The 18,826-nt window shown below is 37.8% G+C and overlaps 1 protein-coding gene across 1 annotated transcript in view; it reads left to right on the plus strand.

Moving 5' to 3' along the window:
• Positions 1-18,826, plus strand: part of znf385d (zinc finger protein 385D) — a 106,231-nt gene that overhangs the window by 14,022 nt on the left and 73,383 nt on the right. The window contains exon 2 of the mRNA XM_032558641.1: positions 6,071-6,213. Coding sequence (XP_032414532.1) covers positions 6,071-6,213 — 143 coding nt within the window. The remainder of the gene's footprint in view (positions 1-6,070; positions 6,214-18,826) is intronic.

Raw genomic sequence — 18,826 nt, forward strand, 5'->3', positions numbered from 1 at the left:
TGCTTTTGGCTACGCGCCTCGCTCTGACGGACGGCTCATTTGGCTGTTAGCAAGGTGAGGCAATCCTGAGCAGTAACGTCAGGCCGGCATGTCGGGCGACGGTTGATCCCTGCAGACGGACATGCTTTGTTAAAGTTGGTACCGGAACGTGCCTCCACATGAAAGGCCGCATGTGCGCTTTTTCCAACAGATGGCAGCGCTCCGGTGGCTGGAGGAAGCAGCAAAAGATGGAGAAGGAAAGAAAAAAACAAAAAAGGCCCCGCAGTTTGTGGCTTCTCCCAATTCTCTGCTTGTTTTTATGACTTTTGCTTTTTATTTACCCCTAACCACAGCCTGGGGACTGAAACGTGGCAAACATTGTTTTTATTTGTCTCATGACACTGGTTTGATGCCAGCGCTTTTGAGCCTGCTGGCTCAGGTTTTCGCTGTTGTTATGCAGCGATAAAAATGAAAAAATCTCCCCTCTGGTTCTCATTATAGCTTTGTGAAATAGCTTCTTTAACTCCTAATGTTTTGGAACGCAGGGGCAGTTTCTTTCTCTTTTTTTTCTGCCATTTTCTTTTCAATCCTGACGTGTTGAAATCAGCCCTGTCCTGTTTCCAGCTCGTGGTTAGGAAAGCTCTCTGCTGGCGTGGCGCTCTCACATGATAATAAAACTGGAGTATTTACTTTTGTTTTTCCTAGAGATGTGTGGCCTGGACCTCTCTTACTGTTGAATCATCTCATAAGACTCGCTGTGGGGCCGCTCCACCTCAGCAAGCATCTGATTTCAGAGAAAAAAATAAATAAATGCACTTTCCACCTGCTAACCCAACCTGCTCTTAGGAAAAAGTTTAAATATTTTCAACCTGAATTCACCTTCAAATCAATTATAAGGATAAAATTACCCCAAAATGTAACTTCTGTCCACATAGCGTAGACTTTTAGTCAGAGTTGGGTAGTAACTGGTTACATTTACTTATTTTAAAGTCTTACTTGAGTAAAATTTCTGGATTTTCCACCAGCTGAATGAAAAACAAACATGTTTTAACCAAAAATTAACCAGACACAGACGCACACCTGCAGTTTTTGCTAAAGTTTCATATGTTTTCTATTGAAAGAAACCAATTTGGAAACATTGGCAACGCTTTATTTAAAGTGGTCTTATTTAAAGACTGATATGATACCTTAATATTGATGAAAAAGTACTAGCTTCATTGACAGATAAATTCACTCATATGACATTTCCCCATATTATAAGTGAAATAATCTGCCAATAGAACTAGTTGTTCGTCAGGTGACAGAAGACTGACTTTGTATCTGTATTTATGTGGCTCTGGATGTTCAGTTCTCACCATGTAAAGGTTTAAAACCAATAGGATTAATGGAAAATCAACTTTGAAAAACACAGGAGCCAATACTGAGAAATGTTAAAAGAGGGAAGATTGCAAACCTGAAAACACATTGAAACTGTGAAGTACGGTGGTGGCAGTATCATGTGGACTGGCTGTCTTTTGCTTGGTCCTGTGCTCATCATAGAGTTCATTGTTTAGTTCTTTCTTATATACAATATGTCACATCTATCAAAGTCAGAGCTGGGCGGTAACTAGTTACATTTACTTGAGTAACTATTTGGGAAAAAAATACTTTTAGGAATATTTTTACTGAGCTGTATTTATTACTTCTACATGAGTAATTTTATTATGAAGTATTTCTACTCTTATGTTCTGGATTCTCTACCCGCTGGATGAAAAACGAACAGCATTCTGGGTAAAAACCACCTAAACAAACGTGAGAGTCTAGAATAAGATGGAGAAATGGCTCATGGTGTTTTAGCAAACGCAGAAAGAGAAATCCTGCTAACATCTGACGCTACTCCATGTTTGTTTACATTTTGTGAAGAAGGAAGATTTTCATGTCGTTTCCTTCTGTTTCCTTCTGCTGCAGCGCCACCACAGGCGAGGAGGGAAACAGGTTTTTAATTTTGATTCGTTTGACTCAGTGCAGTGTGAAAACAAACCACAGCAGCTGAAAATGTAACAAATGTTGCAACCCAAAGGATTTCTGTAATATGAAGGAATCAAAGCAACACTCCAGGAATGTTTTTAATAAGGAAATAACACTATACCATAATATAAAGCTCAAGAAAGTAGATTTTTACATGTTATTTTCCCTTTAAATTCAGATGCTTCTACCATTAAACCAGTGTGGTACCATAATACGTTCCACCGCTGCACTAAACCCACTTTAGAGTCAATAAATGCAAAGTTCCCAAAGGTCACGACCTGCAGACTCAACATTTGCGACCTCTAGACCTTAAATGTCCTTCAGAAAAGCTCAAGAACTGAAAGTAGAGCACTTCCAGAAGCACTGCATAATATTTATGGATCATTAATTCAAGGATTCTATGCCAATTTATAAACGCAGCTGGCGGGACAGCAAAAATTAATTTCTCCAAGTCGAGTATAAATTATATTTTGAGATGGTGTTCTCCATAGAGTTGTTTGCTTGGTTGTGTTGTAATTAGAGGCTGGCATAAAACAGGAATCCATTAAAAGTGAGAGGATTCAGCCACACCTGCACAAAATCTAAGAGAGAAAGTAAATTAAAAGAAAATATGTTCTGTTCCTGTGATCACAGGTGAGAAAATTAACTTCAGTGAAAGAAAAAAAGAAGCAAATTTCCTTTTTCTGTGGGGTAAAAGTTTTAATAGTGCCTTTATTTTCCTTTTCAGGTTGTTGTACAGCTAGAAATGAAATGTAAACAAAGCTTTTTGAATCAAAAGGTTTCTCTAACTCCTCTGCCTTGAACTGGTCTTCATTAAATCGGTGGATCTCTCTCAAATGTCTCTGAAAGAAGACAAGACAACACAATTAAGCCAAAAGTTTTTATTTCTGCAGGATGTCTGAGAGCGAATCCAAAAGCATAAAGTGACAAATGATCCGACCGCTAGACGTGTTTACAAGCTGCGATGGTCGTGAAGGAGATCGTCACTGCAGAGGCATGAGTCATGCTTTTTATTTTTCTTATTTTGAGGCCGTCATTCGTTGAATTGTTCTGTGACTTTCTAACAAGTTTATTTGCATAGCACATTTCCACAACAAGGTTTACACCATAAAAACATGATACAGTAACCGATTATGAAACCAGCAATAAGCATTATATTTTGTCAAATACCGTCATAAAGGAAATAAATGTGAAATATGTTGATCAATGTTCCACTTACTGCTAATCAAAAGCAGGTGGGATTTTTAGTCTGGATTTAAAGGATCTCGGTGTTTCAGCTGTTTGGCAGTTTTCTGGAAGTTTGTTCCAGATTTGAGAAGCAGAAAAACTGAATGCTTCTTCGTGTCTACACTGCAAAAACACAAAACCTTACCAAGTCTTATTTTAAGTGTAGAAATATCTTCTAAGTGTACGAAGATATTTGCACTAAAACTAGACAAAATCACTTAGTAAGGTTTTGTGGACAAAAATACAGTGTGGTTCTGGTTCTGTGGATGCAAAGCAGAACCAGAACCAGAAGACCTGAGCAGCTGGGAAGGTTGTTATGACAACAGCAGATCTTTAATGTATTGTGGTGCTAAGCCGTTCAGTGATTTATAAACTAACAGCAGTATTTTATAGTTTATTCTCTGAGCTACAGGGAGCCAGTGTAAGGACTTGAGAACTGGGCTGATGGTCTCTATGTTCTGGTTTTAGTCAGAACACCAGCAGCAGCGTTCTGGATCAGCTGCAGCTGGAGGATTGATGTTTTTAGACACTATTGCAGTAATCAATACGACTAAAGATGAATACATGGACGAGTTTCTCTAGATCTTGCTGAGACATTAGTGATTTAATCCTAGAAGTGTTGTTCAGGTGACAGAAGGCCGACTTTGTAACTGTATTTATGTGGCTCTGAAGGTTCAGTTCTCACCATCTAAAGGTTTTAAAACCAGTAGGATTAATGGAAAATCAACTTTGAAAAACACAGGAAACAATACTGAGAAACGTTACAAGTGGAGTTAAAAGGGGGAAGATTATAAGGTTGAAAACACATCCCAGCTGTGAAGTACGGTGGTGGCAGTATCATGTGGTCTGGCTGTCTTTTGCTTGGTCCTGTGCTCATCATAGAGTTCATGGTTTATAGTTCTTATGTCCAACATGTCACATCTATCAAAATCAGAGTTGGGTAGTAACTACTTACATTTACTTGAGTTACTATTTGGAAAAAAATTACTTTTAGGAATATTTTTACTGAGCTGTATTTTTTACTTCTACTTGACTAATTTCATTATGAAGTATTTCTACTCTTGAGTAAAATCTCTGGATTTTCTACAGTCTGATGATGTAATTCCTAATTATTAAATACCTTAGGTTTTGATCAGTTACTCAGTAAATAGTTTTTTACTTTTACTTGAGTAAAAATACACTGCCTGGCCAAAAAAAAAGTCGCCACCAAAAATTGGTCACACTCTCTAATATTTTGTTGGACCGCCTTTAGCTTTGATTACAGCCCGCATTCGCTGTGGCATTGTTTCAATAAGCTTCTGCAGTGTCACAAGATTTATTTCCATCCAGTGTTGCATTAATCTTTCACCAAGATCTTGTATTGATGATGGGAGAGTCTGACCACTGCGCAAAGCCTTCTCCAGCACATCCCAAAGATTCTCAATGGGGTTAAGGTCTGGACTCTGTGGTGGCCAATCCATGTGTGAAAAAGATGTCTCATGCTCCCTGAACCACTCTTTCACAATGTGAGCCCGATGAATCCTGGCATTGCCATCTTGGAATATGCCCGTTCCATTTGGGAAGACAAAATCCATTGATGGAATAACCTGGTCATTCAGTATATTCAGGTAGTCAGCTGACCTCATTCTTTGGGCACACAATGTTGCTGAACCTAGACTTGACCAACTGCAGCAACCCCAGATCATAGCACTGCCCCCACAGGCTTGTACAGTAGGCACTAGGCATGATGGGTGCATCACTTCTCCTGCCTCTCTTCTTACCCTGATGCGCCCATCACTCTGGAACAGGGTAAATCTGGACTCATCAGACCACATGACCCTCTTCCATTCCTCCAGAGTCCAATCTTTATGCTCCCTAGCAAACTGAAGCCTTTTTTCCTGGTTAGCCTTACTGATTAGAGGTTTTCTTACGGCTACACAGCTGTTCAATCCCAACCCCTTGAGTTCCCTTCGCATTGTGCGTGTGGAAATGCTTTTGCGTTCACAATTAAACATACTCCTGAGTTCTGCTGTTGTTTTTCTTCGATTTGATTTGACCAAACGTTTAAGTAATCGCCGATCACGATCATTCAGGATTTTTTTCCGACCACATTTCTTCCTGGAAGACGATGGTTCCCCACCATCCTTCCAGTTTTTAATGATGCGTTGGACAGTTCTTAACCCAATTCTAGTAGTTTCTGCAAATCTCCTTAGATGTTTTCTCTGCTTGATGCATGCCAATGATTTGACCCTTCTTAAACAGACTAACGTCTTTTCCACGACCACAGGATGTGTCTTTTGCCATGGTTGTTTAAGAAATGAGGAGTTACTCATTGCATCAGCTGGGGTTAAATAACTTGTTGCCAGCTGAAAGATAATCGCCTATGCAGTACTTATCCAATAGGAGGCTTGTACCTATTTGCTTAGTTAAATCCAGGTGGCGACTTTTTCTTTGGCCAGGCAGCGTATATTGTAGTGCTACGCTTACTCGAGTATAATTTTTGGGTACTCTGCTTCAATCTGATCAAAATATTCCAGAATTTGTGACAAATTCTCAAAATTTCATAAAATCATAAGTGTTTTAAAGGTTGTAAACCTTTAAGAATATTTTTTCTTCTAACTGCAATCTACTTTCCTACTGGAAAAGTGCTCATTTCTGGCTTCAGCTCCAGTTAAACCAGTGTGTGATGACTTGACTTGGCTGCCTCAGCAGCACAGTTGCTAAATAGCTGGAAAAGCAGCAAATGTGACGCGAAGGGACGGAGATATCGATGACGCAGATGACACGGATCTAATAGGAAGAGCGTTTCACGGATGTGAGGTAAATAGATTTTGGCTCAGTTGCTCAACATGTTGCCTTTTGCTCCGTCCTCCTGCAGGTAACACATGTCAAAATGGCCTCATGCCTGCGCTGGTGCGTCCCACCCTGCCGGCCGTCCAAACCTCGCTGGGCATGAAGCCGTTCCTCCCGATCCCGCTGGACACCGCCTCGGCCGTCAGCCTTTTCCCAGGATTCAACACGGTGAGTGAGGGATTTAGCTGAGGAAAGAAGAGATGGCAGGTCTCCACTTTCTGCTCCTGACCTTGAAAATATATCATGTCATCTGCTGGCTAAATATTGTTCAAACCTTATAAATTTCTCATCATATCAGTACACAGCTGACATCTTTGTTTCTGCTTCTGTATTTTTATCAGATCTTTTAATTTGCAACAACGTTAGCTACAAATTAATCTATCAATTATTCTGATGATTAATCGAATAAAAAATTTCCCACATTCTGCAGATTTTCATTTAACCACATAAGCCTTTTTATACCATATGAGAAGTACATTAGAAGAGTAAATAACTCAATAATAATAAGAAAATAAACATTTTATAACACAGCATTCCTTTAGTAAATTTGAACTGGGTGAAGCTAAAACCACCACTTGCAGAGTTTTGGGTAAAACATATTTATAAACAAAGTTTTTTTAAATCTAAAAACCTATATATGTTTTATACAGATCATGTATGATTAATACAGGATCTGTAGGATACGTATTATTTGTATAATAAGTAAATTTACTGCATTGTTTTGTGACTACGATCAAGTTAGAATGTTTGTATGAACATTTTATTTTTGACACGTTTTCTTCAGCGGTGGAGTTTTGTGCAGTGAAACCTTTGGTTTTAAAAGCTTTATTTATTGTTTTTATGGGAAAATCAATAAATAAAATTTGAAAGACTTTCTGAAGATCTCTGTAGGTCCTCCTCCTCTTTTGGAAGGAGCACTTTATTTATGCTTTTACTTATGGAATATCTCCATAAATAAATCTCTTTTTTTGTGAACTGAACTAAATTGCACCATTGCCATTTGTAATTTTTTGCAACATTAAGAAGTTTTGTGAATTTTTTTTTTTTCTGTGTGATCATTTGATGAGGATAAATCTTTTTATACGCCATGAATTAATGTTAAAACGGCTGATATTGATTTGGAAAGCTTTGTAAATATTGATTTCTGTCACATTCTTCCTTTGTGTTCAATTCTCATTTCCTGATTTTATTATTTTTACCTATAACTGCATTTGATGTGGTTACATTAATATTTTTATTTATGTAGTAGGATCATAAAGTTTATGTACAAAACAAAACAAGATAAGTGAGTTAAGACTCGACTAACAACTGAGACTTGACTTACACTCCTAGTTCGAGACGTTAGTCTTATTTATACGTTTTTATCTCGTTACTATGAAAGGCAGTGCTTGATTATTAGTCAGTGACAAGAATGGTTTATGGGCTCTTAATTTCAATCAGTTTATTTATTCTGTAGCTTGATGAAAGCATTGGATTGTTTAGGTAATAAATAAACGTAGCTTAGTTTCACTGCTAGGCTAGCTGTAGCAAAAGGTTCCAGCTGGTATTATCAAAGAAAAAGCAAATCCTGTGTAGTTCATTCACAAGTTCAGCAACGAAGCAGAAGCAGAAGAGAACGTGTACCTTTTAATTTCTTTTGCAATTTACACCTTAAAGTTGAACATCTTTGCTATTTAGAATTGAGAACAAAACTAAGTTACCAAAAGAAAACCCTTCAACCCAAATAACTCTTTATTATTGTAACAGTGACCTATTACTCTTCTTTCAACAGGTTAGGATAGATCTATGGTCTGTAAAAAATATATGAATTCCTGTTTTGGCATAAAATAATTCTTAGATTAAGATTTTAGTCTGCCTGTTTCAAGCTGCTTCCAGAATGAGCCGTTTTGCATGCTGGAACTCTGCTTGGGTTGCTAGGTAACGCTCTGGGGTTGCTAAGTAACGGTCTGGGCTTGGCTGAGGTTGCTAGGTAACGGTGGAGTGTGACTCAACAAGCAGGAGGTTTTTTAAACAACTTATTTTCCAGACACCAAAAATGTTAACTTGTTGCCAAAAAAGATTGTTTTTTTTACCCCTCCAGGGGGTGTTTTGTGGGCTCTAGTGTCCCTTATATGATAGTGGACTGACAGGAAACGGGGGAAGACACGCGGCAAATGTCGTCGGGTCTGGGAGTCGAACCCGCGACGGCCGCGTCAAGGACTCAAGGGCTCCAAATACGGGTCGCGCTAACCGCTACGCCACCACGGCACGCCCTGCCAAAAAAGATTTTTAAGGACTGTTTTTAAAAACAGTAGAGAAAGGAATGGAATTATAAAAATGTGCAACATGTGAATTTTGCATAGTAGGTCTCCCTTAAGGTTTGATTAGATGAAGGCACTCTAGTAGGTTTTGAACTTTAATGCTCTAAATTTTGCTCCAATGTGAAACGTTGAATTGAATCAGTCTTCTTATTTCAAATTTGGTTTATTATGTCGCGCCAAATCATACCAAGATTTCTGCAGTTGATAATCTTTCATTAGTTTTTGTTGTTGTTATTGATATTCTAACTATGGAAACCTCCTTAAACACAAACGTAACATGAGGCTGAACCTCGCTGAATTCATGACCAGTCAGAATGTTTGGATCCATTTCTGTCTCGTTTAGAAAGTCAAACGTTATTAGGAGGAAATATGCGACAGCTCAAATCAGCGAGGTTATCAAAAGAAAGATGGCTCCTCAAGGAAGAGAAGAAAACGTAGATAAAAGGCTCAAATTTTCTGTTTAAATTTAAGGGATTCATTTAAAAATCTGTTGGAAAGCGAGGGTGAAATATGGAGCACAGCTGGTTGGAAGTGGGAAGGAATACAGAGATGAAAGAGTGGGAGTGGGGACGTCACAGAGAAGTCGCCCGGTAACCCAGGAGAAGACGGATTGTTTCTGTTTCATGGGAAAGTTCAGGATCCCTTCGCTGCCTAATCTGTATTTAACAGACTTCTCTCCAGATAATGAGTAAAACACTGCAAACCCTCCAAATGGTGCAGGATTAACACAAAGAAATCAAGTGTGCTCACAGACACTTGAACACACCACTCCTTATCTTTCATAGTAACTGTTTTATCCAACTTTTCTTTAGGTTTTTTTGCTTTTTCGTCTTTTGCTTTCCAAACTTTCCTCATGGTTCCATATTTCCGAATGCAGCTCATCCTCTGCGCCTCTGACACGAGTCTTAAACCGGGGACTGATGTGTCGTGCAGACGTGGGGATAACAAGCTGTGGAAAAAAGAAATCAAAAGCTGAAGAAACTGAATCAGGTCATATAGGAACCATCAAGGTGGAGGAAAAAGACAATATATAGTGTTATTGAGATTTTTTCTTTTTCAAACTTTCATTCCTGCCTTTCTGGGTTGAAAATACCTTTTTTGGACAACAATTTCTTCTTGTTTTGGATACTGTGTATAACTGGACGGATTTTTCACAAGTTTTATTCCCACAAGTCTGAATCAGAATTGATCCGCGCCACTGAGCCGCCATCTTGGTAGGCAAGCACAGTGAAAACCATAAATGAATCATGGATTCGAAACCAACAGAAAGTATGTTGACACTTTAGACCAAATTATGTATCAACAAAATCACTGCTGTCGGGATCGATCAATATGAGACGGAGAATGTGGCTTGCTTACTGTTGTCATGGCAACTCCATAGCAACTGTCATGACAGTTAGTTGTGGACACCTACCAAGATGGCTGTCGGCTACAAAGTTCCTAGAAGTGTGAGGTCACATGAGAACTATGTAGACCTTCATGTTTTAATATTGTGACGATGCGTAACCATAGCAACAGGTTGGTTTACAACAGGGAGCCGCTGGTTCAGCCTTTCTGAAATACTTTATTTCAGAAAGGCTGAAATAAAATAACAATTACTTCATTTATCTTTGGGATCAATAAAGTATTTTTGAATTTGAATTATATATATATATATATATATATATATATATATATATATATATATATATATAAAAGGGAGGAGTAAATTACTGTCAAAAACATTTCTAGAGAGAATCTTCTAAAGAAAAACTGAGAAATTTTGAAAAGTGAAAAATTTGCGAGAAAAATATTATCAGAAGAAAAAACTTGAAATTGGAAGTTTTATAGAAAAAATAGAAAAATCTTGTTTTTCTCTACAAAAAAGAAGAAAATTTCTGGAATTGAAAAGTCCAAAATTTGCTGGAAAGAGATTAATATCAAAAATTTTCAAGAAAAAATAAGAAAATGTAGAAATATCCAAGTCTTGTTTTTTTCTTCAAAAAAGAAGAAAATTTCAGACTGAAAAGTCAAAAATTTGCTAGAAAAAAACCTCATAGTTTTAGATCAATCTCAGAAATCTTCTAGAAAAACCTGAAAATTTTTAGATTAATCTCAAAAATTATCTTGAAAAGAACAAGAAAAAAAGTCCAAATTTTGTTTTTTCTACAAAAGAAGAAAAATTATGAGATTGAAAAGTGAAACATTTTCTAGAAAAAGATCAATCTCATATATAAAGTATATATTTTAGAAAAAACAAGAACATTTGAGTTTTCTTTCTATCCATTTTTTTACTTTTAAACAGATATTTCCAAGGTTTATTTTCCAGAAATGTTCTGTGATTATTTTTTGCTACGAATTGGAGATTTTTGGCAGAAATGTTTTCCTTACTTACTTTTTCTCCTCCATCTCACATGGCTCAAATGCGCCGTCGTACTTAAGAGCCGCGGATTGAAAACCGTAAAACACATGAAGCAAATCATTGTGCGTTTGTGAGGCCTGAGCAGCGCATTAGATGCTGGAGATTTGTGATTGTGCTGTAATCGTGCACAGAAACCGCCCAGCTGTTTGACCGAGCGAAGCGGATTCTGTGATTTACAGATCTTTCCATCTGCACTCCCCTCTGAAAGCAGACGCTTTACATCGGCTCAGATGAGGTCACATTTGCTTACGTGCCTCCAGGGCTCAATAAACATTTATGTTCCCCTGTTTCTTTTTGAAAAATAAAATAAAAAACACATGATATTATCCTGATGATGACAGTTCTTCCATTAACGCACCGCAGGAGTGAGAATACACTTAATCATGGCAAGATACATGCTATTAAATTCATTTTTCATGTGTTGGGAAGAGGAAAAGGGGACAAAACAGAAGAAATGGTGGAAGCGTGTCCGCACCTGCGTGAAATGACAATAATACCAAAGTCTCTTGTCGAAGCGCTGCACAGTCTTGTTCTGGGATGAGTGACAGACAAAAATCAGGGAGTCCATGGCCAGAGGCGGAGAATGGATGTTTGTTCTCGCGCTCTCTGTTCCCTTTGCCCTGGTGGGGCACCGCTACACAATAAAATCCTGCAGAAAATATGACTGCAAGCCACAGAAGACGACTTGAAGCATGTAAGTGCATGTGTAAAGAGAGCAATGAGGTGGAAAGCTTCTTTACGAGGAGTTTTCGGTTTGAGGAGAACAAGCACAAAGGCAAGGCGAGAGCAGCTGGTTTGGTTTTTCCTGCAAACTCTACTGCCAACACTCCAGTTTTTTTTTATTTAAATGAGCACATATTTAAATAGTTACCTATTTGTTCATGCAATTGTGGCACTTGTGGCTCTGGATATAAGAATAAAAAACAAAATAACACATTTTATCCAGAAAAGTGGGTTAGTAGTTAAAAATGAAGCAAATGATAAAAAAGAAGAGGTTCAAGTTCAGTTGAATAAAGTGAAGGCCTGTCATGGTAACAAATTGATCTGGACGATAAATTGTCCCAGAAGTTACGTTTTAAGACCATTTTCATCTAAGTTAATGGTAATAATGGCAAGAACATATTCTCAAATATCAATAAACTTTCAATAATAGCGAACATTTAACACTGGAACTGGAAGATGTTTTAAATATCCAAAATAAAGAAAGAAAACAGCAAATAAAATGAATTATGAAGCCTCTGTGAACAACAATAAAAAAATTATAGTTGAGACCAAAGCACCAGAATGAAGACTTTAGTCATCCAGTTTTTGGTAGAAAGAGAAAAACGATAAATAATGCAAAAGGAAATTATTGAATTTGTTTTATTTCTTCATGCGATTATTGTGACTGGTGTAGTAAAGTGCAAAATGTTTATGCTTGTTTTTCCTTCTTTGCTAGGCAGTAAAATCCTGCAGCTGTACGGCTGTCATTTAAGTAGATAAATAAAAAAGGTTTCTGATTTTTGTTTGTCATCTAAACCTCTTTACTATTAATGAAATTGTGGAGAAAAATTGATCTTTTGTGTCAAAACATTTTGTACGTAGCCCACATCTGTGTGAGTCTGGGATGGGAACGCCGAAGCCTTGATGTTATTGGTCAGTTTATTTTTGTTTATTTGCTTGTTTGGTGTTTTTTCTGTGAGCTAAAGATGAACAAGCAGAGTTTGGTCCCTCCCGTAGTGACAGGAGCGGCCGTTTGGATCCCGCCTGAGCTTTTTACCGGGTGTGCAGTTCTGGCTGGTTTTGTGCGACATGATGCACTTTGGAGATGTGGTTCTGCTCTTGCAGGTCAGGTCCAGTGATAGTTTTGTCTTTTCACTCCAATAATATCCTGCAGACGCCCCTGATGCTACATTTTTATCCTAAACGGTCCACTTTTGATTATTATAAGCAGAAACCTGCCAACTCGGATCAGATTAAAGCTGTGGTCAAATAGTAGCTTTTATTTGAAATGAACTAAACTGACCAAGGAACAGTAATGGCATTCTGCCTTTCACTAATGATATGTTAATAGTGAATAATTAAATCCATAAACATATTTTACGCATTATAGCAAGAACCTGCTCAACTTTTAAAGTTACACTGTATTGCATCAGCTCCAGAATTAATTGAAACTGGTCATAACAACAAACAGAGTAGAGAAAGTAATTGGTCTTGAACTGGAAATGTGATCGGGAACGAATTGTTTGTCAAATAAACTCCGTGTTTGAGTCTAAGGAAGGATCATGCTGTTCCAGCGGGGAGGAGTTTTTTGTTCTGCAGAGAGAAATGAATTGAAACGGTTCTGGGAGCCACAGATGAGGCAGATTAGCGCAGCTTGAGGTTATTCCTGAACAGTTTTCATTCTTATCACATGCAGTAGTGTTTTAAAGCCTCAGAGGAAAGCTACAGGTCAGATAGCCTCATGCCATCATGATGGAAACTGTGTTCAGTTTTTGAATGTGCACCAATAAAAAAGTGGCTTTTTGTGCGTTTTGTTTCTAATATAGTGTCTGCATATTAAAACTTGTCTGCAGGGTTTTGTCTGATATATTGGAGTCCTGATAAAGAAGTGACATGTAATTTTTTTTCAAAGAAACTAAATATATCCACCGATATCCAAAATCTTCCTGAAAACCCCTACTTTAGATTAGATTGCCCATGACATTACCATTTTCTCTATTTATTTTTGTGCTGCGTTTGCCCATTTATGGACCGAGATCGTTTGTTCTCATCTATCTGACAGATTCTGGGCTCACGTTTCCACGTCTCGCAGTTTTATCAAAGCATATTCCCTTCAAATTCATCCCAAGTTTCTGGCCCTGCAGTGACACGAATCAAGAGTCTGGATCTTAACAGGTGACAGAGCAGAATGCTCATTTCAGAGCATCTGAATCTTAAAGGACATCTAAATCTAGACAGTTAATCAAAACATATCTAATGCAGCTGGAATTTCTATTTCTTTTTTTTCTTAACTTAAAATGTAATATGTATAAGATATTCACTGTGAAAACGCAAAATCTGACCATTTTCGGTCTAGTTTACGCATCAAATAGACAAAACTAACTTGCAAATAACTTTTCAGCAAGATATAGGAACTTGTTTTAAGTTAATAATTGCTTAATATTGATGAAAAAGTTCTTGTTCTGGCATTTATTTCACTTTTAGGAAAAATGTCTTGTTATAAGTTAAATAAAATGCCAATGGAACGGGTTCTCTTTATTAGAATTAAAGACTTATTGTCTTAAAAAGCTCTTGCATCTTGCTGAAAAGTTATTTGCAAGTTAGTTTTGCCTTATTTCAAGTGAACGTACTTGTAAGCAATATTTTAACAAGACATAGGACGTTGTTTTAAGTAAATAATTCCTTAAAATTGATGACAAATACGAGTTTCACTGGCAGATTATTTCACTTATGACAGGAAAACATGTCTTGTTATAGGTGAAATAATCTGCCGATGGAAGTGGTATTGTTTCATCAATATTAAGAAAATATTCACTTAAAACAAGCCACCTTTGAGTTAGTTTTGTCTGTTTTCAAGTGTTCAAGATATTTGAAACCAGATTAAAAATACTTGGTAAGGTTTTGTGTCTGGCATATGTACAGTGGCCGGTTTTGCAGAAAAGGGGGAAAATAGGAGAGTGGGCTTTGAAGAACTTTTAGAATTGCTCTGCAACTTTCAATTGATTCAGTCGCAGAACACTTATTGAAATTGCCACCTTGAAAGAATTGAAGCACAGCGAAGAGGAGAATGAGAGGAAACCGGGGGGAAGAGGAGAGTTTGAGAGTGTAATGAAAGAGAAAAGTGAAAGGAGGAAAAGTGGTTTCAGCTTAAAAGAGCCTGGTGTTAGACGGATGCGATCCGTGTGTGTGTGTGTGTTTTGAGTTGTCTTTCTTTGGTCCTGAAAATAAGATCAATCCCACATGGAACCTACATTTGTCTCAGAGAAACAATACAAACTCCATTTCCCCCCGCAGAGTAATCAGGAATGTGATTCATCGATTCTCTACTCAGATCTGCACGGTGGGAAATTGCTTTGTAGTCCTGTGACACGCCGGCCTCTCTCCTGACTCCCGACTCCTTCGCAGCCCAGTCAGTGTTACTGTCACTGGTTTAATGGAAACGTGCTCCTTGACAAAGCGCATAACACGGCAAGTCAAATGGCCCTTTTGTCTGTTTGAGAAAAGCTTTAATGTGTTTTTTGAGTATAAACAATGTTGGTTGTCTGACAGCTGGAGCCCATTCACCTCTGAGTCACTGTACTTAGATTAGTTTAGTGATGCAGGAAGGCAAATTGAGCCTTCAACGTGACTCTGAAAGTTAGAATTTATCTGGTGATTTCTGATTTCTGGTGTCTGTTGATGATGAATGCGGTTCATTTCTACTGTAGGATTCAGGATTTGGCAACAAGAAAGAGACAGAAGAGTGAGTTTTTTTGGTCTACTATTTAGTGCAAACATCTTAATACACCTGAAATATGACAAAACTTACAAGGAACATTTCAGCAAGATATTAGAGTTTGTTTTTAGTCAACAATTCCTTAATACTGATGAAAAAGTATGAGTTCTGCTGGCAGATTATTTCACTTCTTACACCATGAGAAAAATACCTTTTTATAAGTTAAATAATCTACCAGATGCTTTTAAAAAAAATCAATTTGGAGGAATTATTTACTTAAAACGAGTTTCTTTCTGCTGCTTAAAATCTGCTTGTAACTAAATGTTGTCTTGGCTGGACAATAAGCAAAAAGCAAAGTTGGTGGAATCTACTAACGCACTCTGGTTACCTAGCAACTCGCTCATTCTTTGGTTACCTAGCAACAGCCTGCTGAGTAACAGGCGCAGCAGCAGTTTAAGGTGATTCATAACTTCTTTAAAATAATTTTTAAAAACAAAGCTGTGGTGTGAAAACTGAAGACTATGAGCCGTTTCTCTTTGTTTTGGTTGTATTTACCCAGAATGCCTTGCGCTGTAGTCCTCTTGCTTTTGGAACGGTCAGCGTTGTTACAATAAAGTCATAAGACGACTTTATCCTCGTAATACTATGATTTTATTTTTGTAATATTATGACTTCATTCAAATACTTTTGTTTGTTTATTTTTTTGTCTTAGGGCCCTAATTGACCCTTTGCGAGTGACGTCACACTCTCCAGAGCTCCGCCCACTCCGCCATGACAGACGTCAAAACAATCAGCGCGCCTCTTTAAAGCTAACCTAAAGACAGACATCTGTAGCCTAATATTGCTTTTATTTATTTGATTTCACTTTGAAAATGGTCATATGGTGCTGCGTGGTCGACTGCACAAACAAAGATGCAAACCAAACTTATTTTATTTTATTTTATAACTTTTGATGAAGAAAGATACAGCGGCAAAGGATAGCAGTCAATCATAATGACTGTCATCCCTCGGTGATTTTCAGCGAACACTTTTTACGACGGTAAGAAGATTAACGTTCATATACTTTATAAGTAAATATTTGTAGAAAGATATCAAACATCGCACTATGGAAAGGGTACAGTAAATGCACTAAGGTAAATGGTTAGACCAACCATTAGTAACCATGGAGACAATGCTGCACCGTCATGTAGCCTGGTTAGCATCTCGTCTTTTGTACGTTTAATGTTGCTCCAGTGTAAAGAGAAACACTGTTTATGACTGTGATGTAAATCATGGTGTGAATTCAGGCAGAGTCTGTAATTCAGGAGGAACTACGGGTCGGTTTCTAAGCTAGCTTTTTCCAACTTTTATAAATCCCGCCGTCTATGAGCCCCAACCAGGTGAGTTACGTTCACAGACAAATTAGCTCGACTCCAACAAGTAGAAGCCATGAATAAACTGGCAGAAACAACTTGGGAAAACAATTTCAGTCGCTCTGTTCAAAACTCCCTTCCGACGTCCATCATGGCGCCTGGAATGATTACATGACATTTTTACCAAAGGTCAATACTGTTCGTACTTTCTTCTGCTGACTTCCAAACGATAAATAACTGCAGTTGCTCTGGGTCTGGTTTCCAGATTTACCCGTGTGCCGTAAACATCTTCAGTAATAGACTGTAAATTGTGTTCCTGAGGGGAAGCATGTGAGCTGACAGAACGACGGGGGCCGATCAAAGCTGGAGACCACCACAGCGCCAGCCGATTACCTTCCAGCGGGTCACACCTGCTGGACCGGACTGCATTTCTGTCCAACATGACTGCGCAGCAGCCCCTGATAATTCACTTTAGGCTGCTGGGCTTTTTAACCCTCTGAACTGGAACAATAAGATGCAATCCGACGAATCCCAGCGTTCATCTTAGTGTTTAAGTTCTGTGAAATATCCACCGCAGTGCGATCGTTTACGGAGGTCTGAAACAAAAAGACTGTTTCTGTGATTTTTTTTTTTTTTGTGATTAAAATGGGAGAGAGAAACATTAGACGCCCGCAATCTGTTTCTGATTCCAGGCTGCTGCCATGTGCTTCGGGTTCTTTGAGGCGACAACAAAATATTTCAACTTTAACTGCCCATGTGCTCATCTTAAAAGAGGAATTATTACTCAATTTGGGAATTCAAGTCAGAACGTTGCAGTTAAAAACAGCAGGACGTGTTTTAGATTTTGGCTTGGATTGGAGAGGGGGAATAAAAATAAATAAAAATAAAAATCAGGATTTCAATGGTGAACGGATTGAGCCTTTATGATGTGTTTGAGATTTGAGGTTAATTGAATTTGTCACCTCTTGGTTTGACAAATCTGCGGGGGAAAGTCACCTGAACAAACTGCAGATGGCTACAAAACTCTGTCAGAAGTTTTCAGAGGCATGAGCGCAAATGTTGAGCCGAAGATCATAATAATGCTGACACAGCCTGGCTGAGGTAAAGATCCTCGGGGCTGAGGCACTTTACTGCACATTAGTGCGGTTTGTAGACTCCCTCTAATCCTAAGGAGACCATTAGACTCTCGATTAAATTGAATTAACCTAAAAACAATATGCTGTACTTTACAGTCAGGTCTTAAAAACCAGGACAACAAACTGAAAAACCATTAAATCAGACTTTTTACTACGTTTCACTCAGAATTCATCTGCATGTTTTTAATATTTGCATTTTTCAAGATGTAAAATGCATATAAAAATGCTGTGAGGCCTGTATGAGGTCAGGCAGTAAAATAACAGATGTTTTTTTTTTTTTTTGAAAATCCACCTAAATTAAACCCCGATGGTGACATGCACGACTGAGGAGGAAGTTCCTAACATGAAAGGGAGCCGGGTAAACATTTGTGCCCGGTAAAGAAAAGAGTTAAAGCCTGTTGCATTAGTCGTAGTAAAACAAAGGAGGATTCCTTGACTAAAGTAGAAAATAGAACGACGCTTAAGGAAGATAGATGTCCAGTGATTTCTTGTTCCCTCAGTAGCTGTGTTTCAATCTACAGTACAACTGTTCAAATTGGAATTATGAAATGGAAATGATTTAAAAAACTTCAAAGTTTTTCAATTAAAGTTTTTTTGTGCTAGGATGAGGTGATTTCTCGTCTGTTTCAAAATTAGTGTATTTTGCAAAACTGCAATAGAGTGAACTGCATCACGAGTCGTGATCCACAATCGGACATTACTACTGCTGGAAACGACGATGAAGACGACAGGAAGTGGCAGGATGACGATGGGATGTTCTTTTAACGACATCGCTGGAACAAACTTATTCACGTGTGATTCTTATTTAATGGACTTTTACAACAGTAGTGGGATATCAACAAAGCTTTGCACTGATTTGTAACGCAGCTACTTATGATGTTCCCCAAGTTTCCATTTTAAAATATAGAAACTTATGTTTCCATATTTTATTTAAAATATGAAACTTTTAATATATGGAACTTTAAAAAGTTTCCATTTTTTAAAATATTGCAATTGGAGATTATATATATATAAAAAAAATAAACATGTAATTGAAACTGCACCAGAGTTCACTCCAACCGAACAGAGAGCTAGGTTTTTATGTGGACCAGAGTTCAGTTTTTTGGTCCGCTTTAGTTTTTTACACCTTCGCAAAACGAACCAAACTTTCTAGACAAATGAACTAGATTTCAATT

Source organism: Xiphophorus hellerii, chromosome 3, assembly GCF_003331165.1.
Source record: "Xiphophorus hellerii strain 12219 chromosome 3, Xiphophorus_hellerii-4.1, whole genome shotgun sequence".
Taxonomy (NCBI): domain Eukaryota; kingdom Metazoa; phylum Chordata; class Actinopteri; order Cyprinodontiformes; family Poeciliidae; genus Xiphophorus; species Xiphophorus hellerii.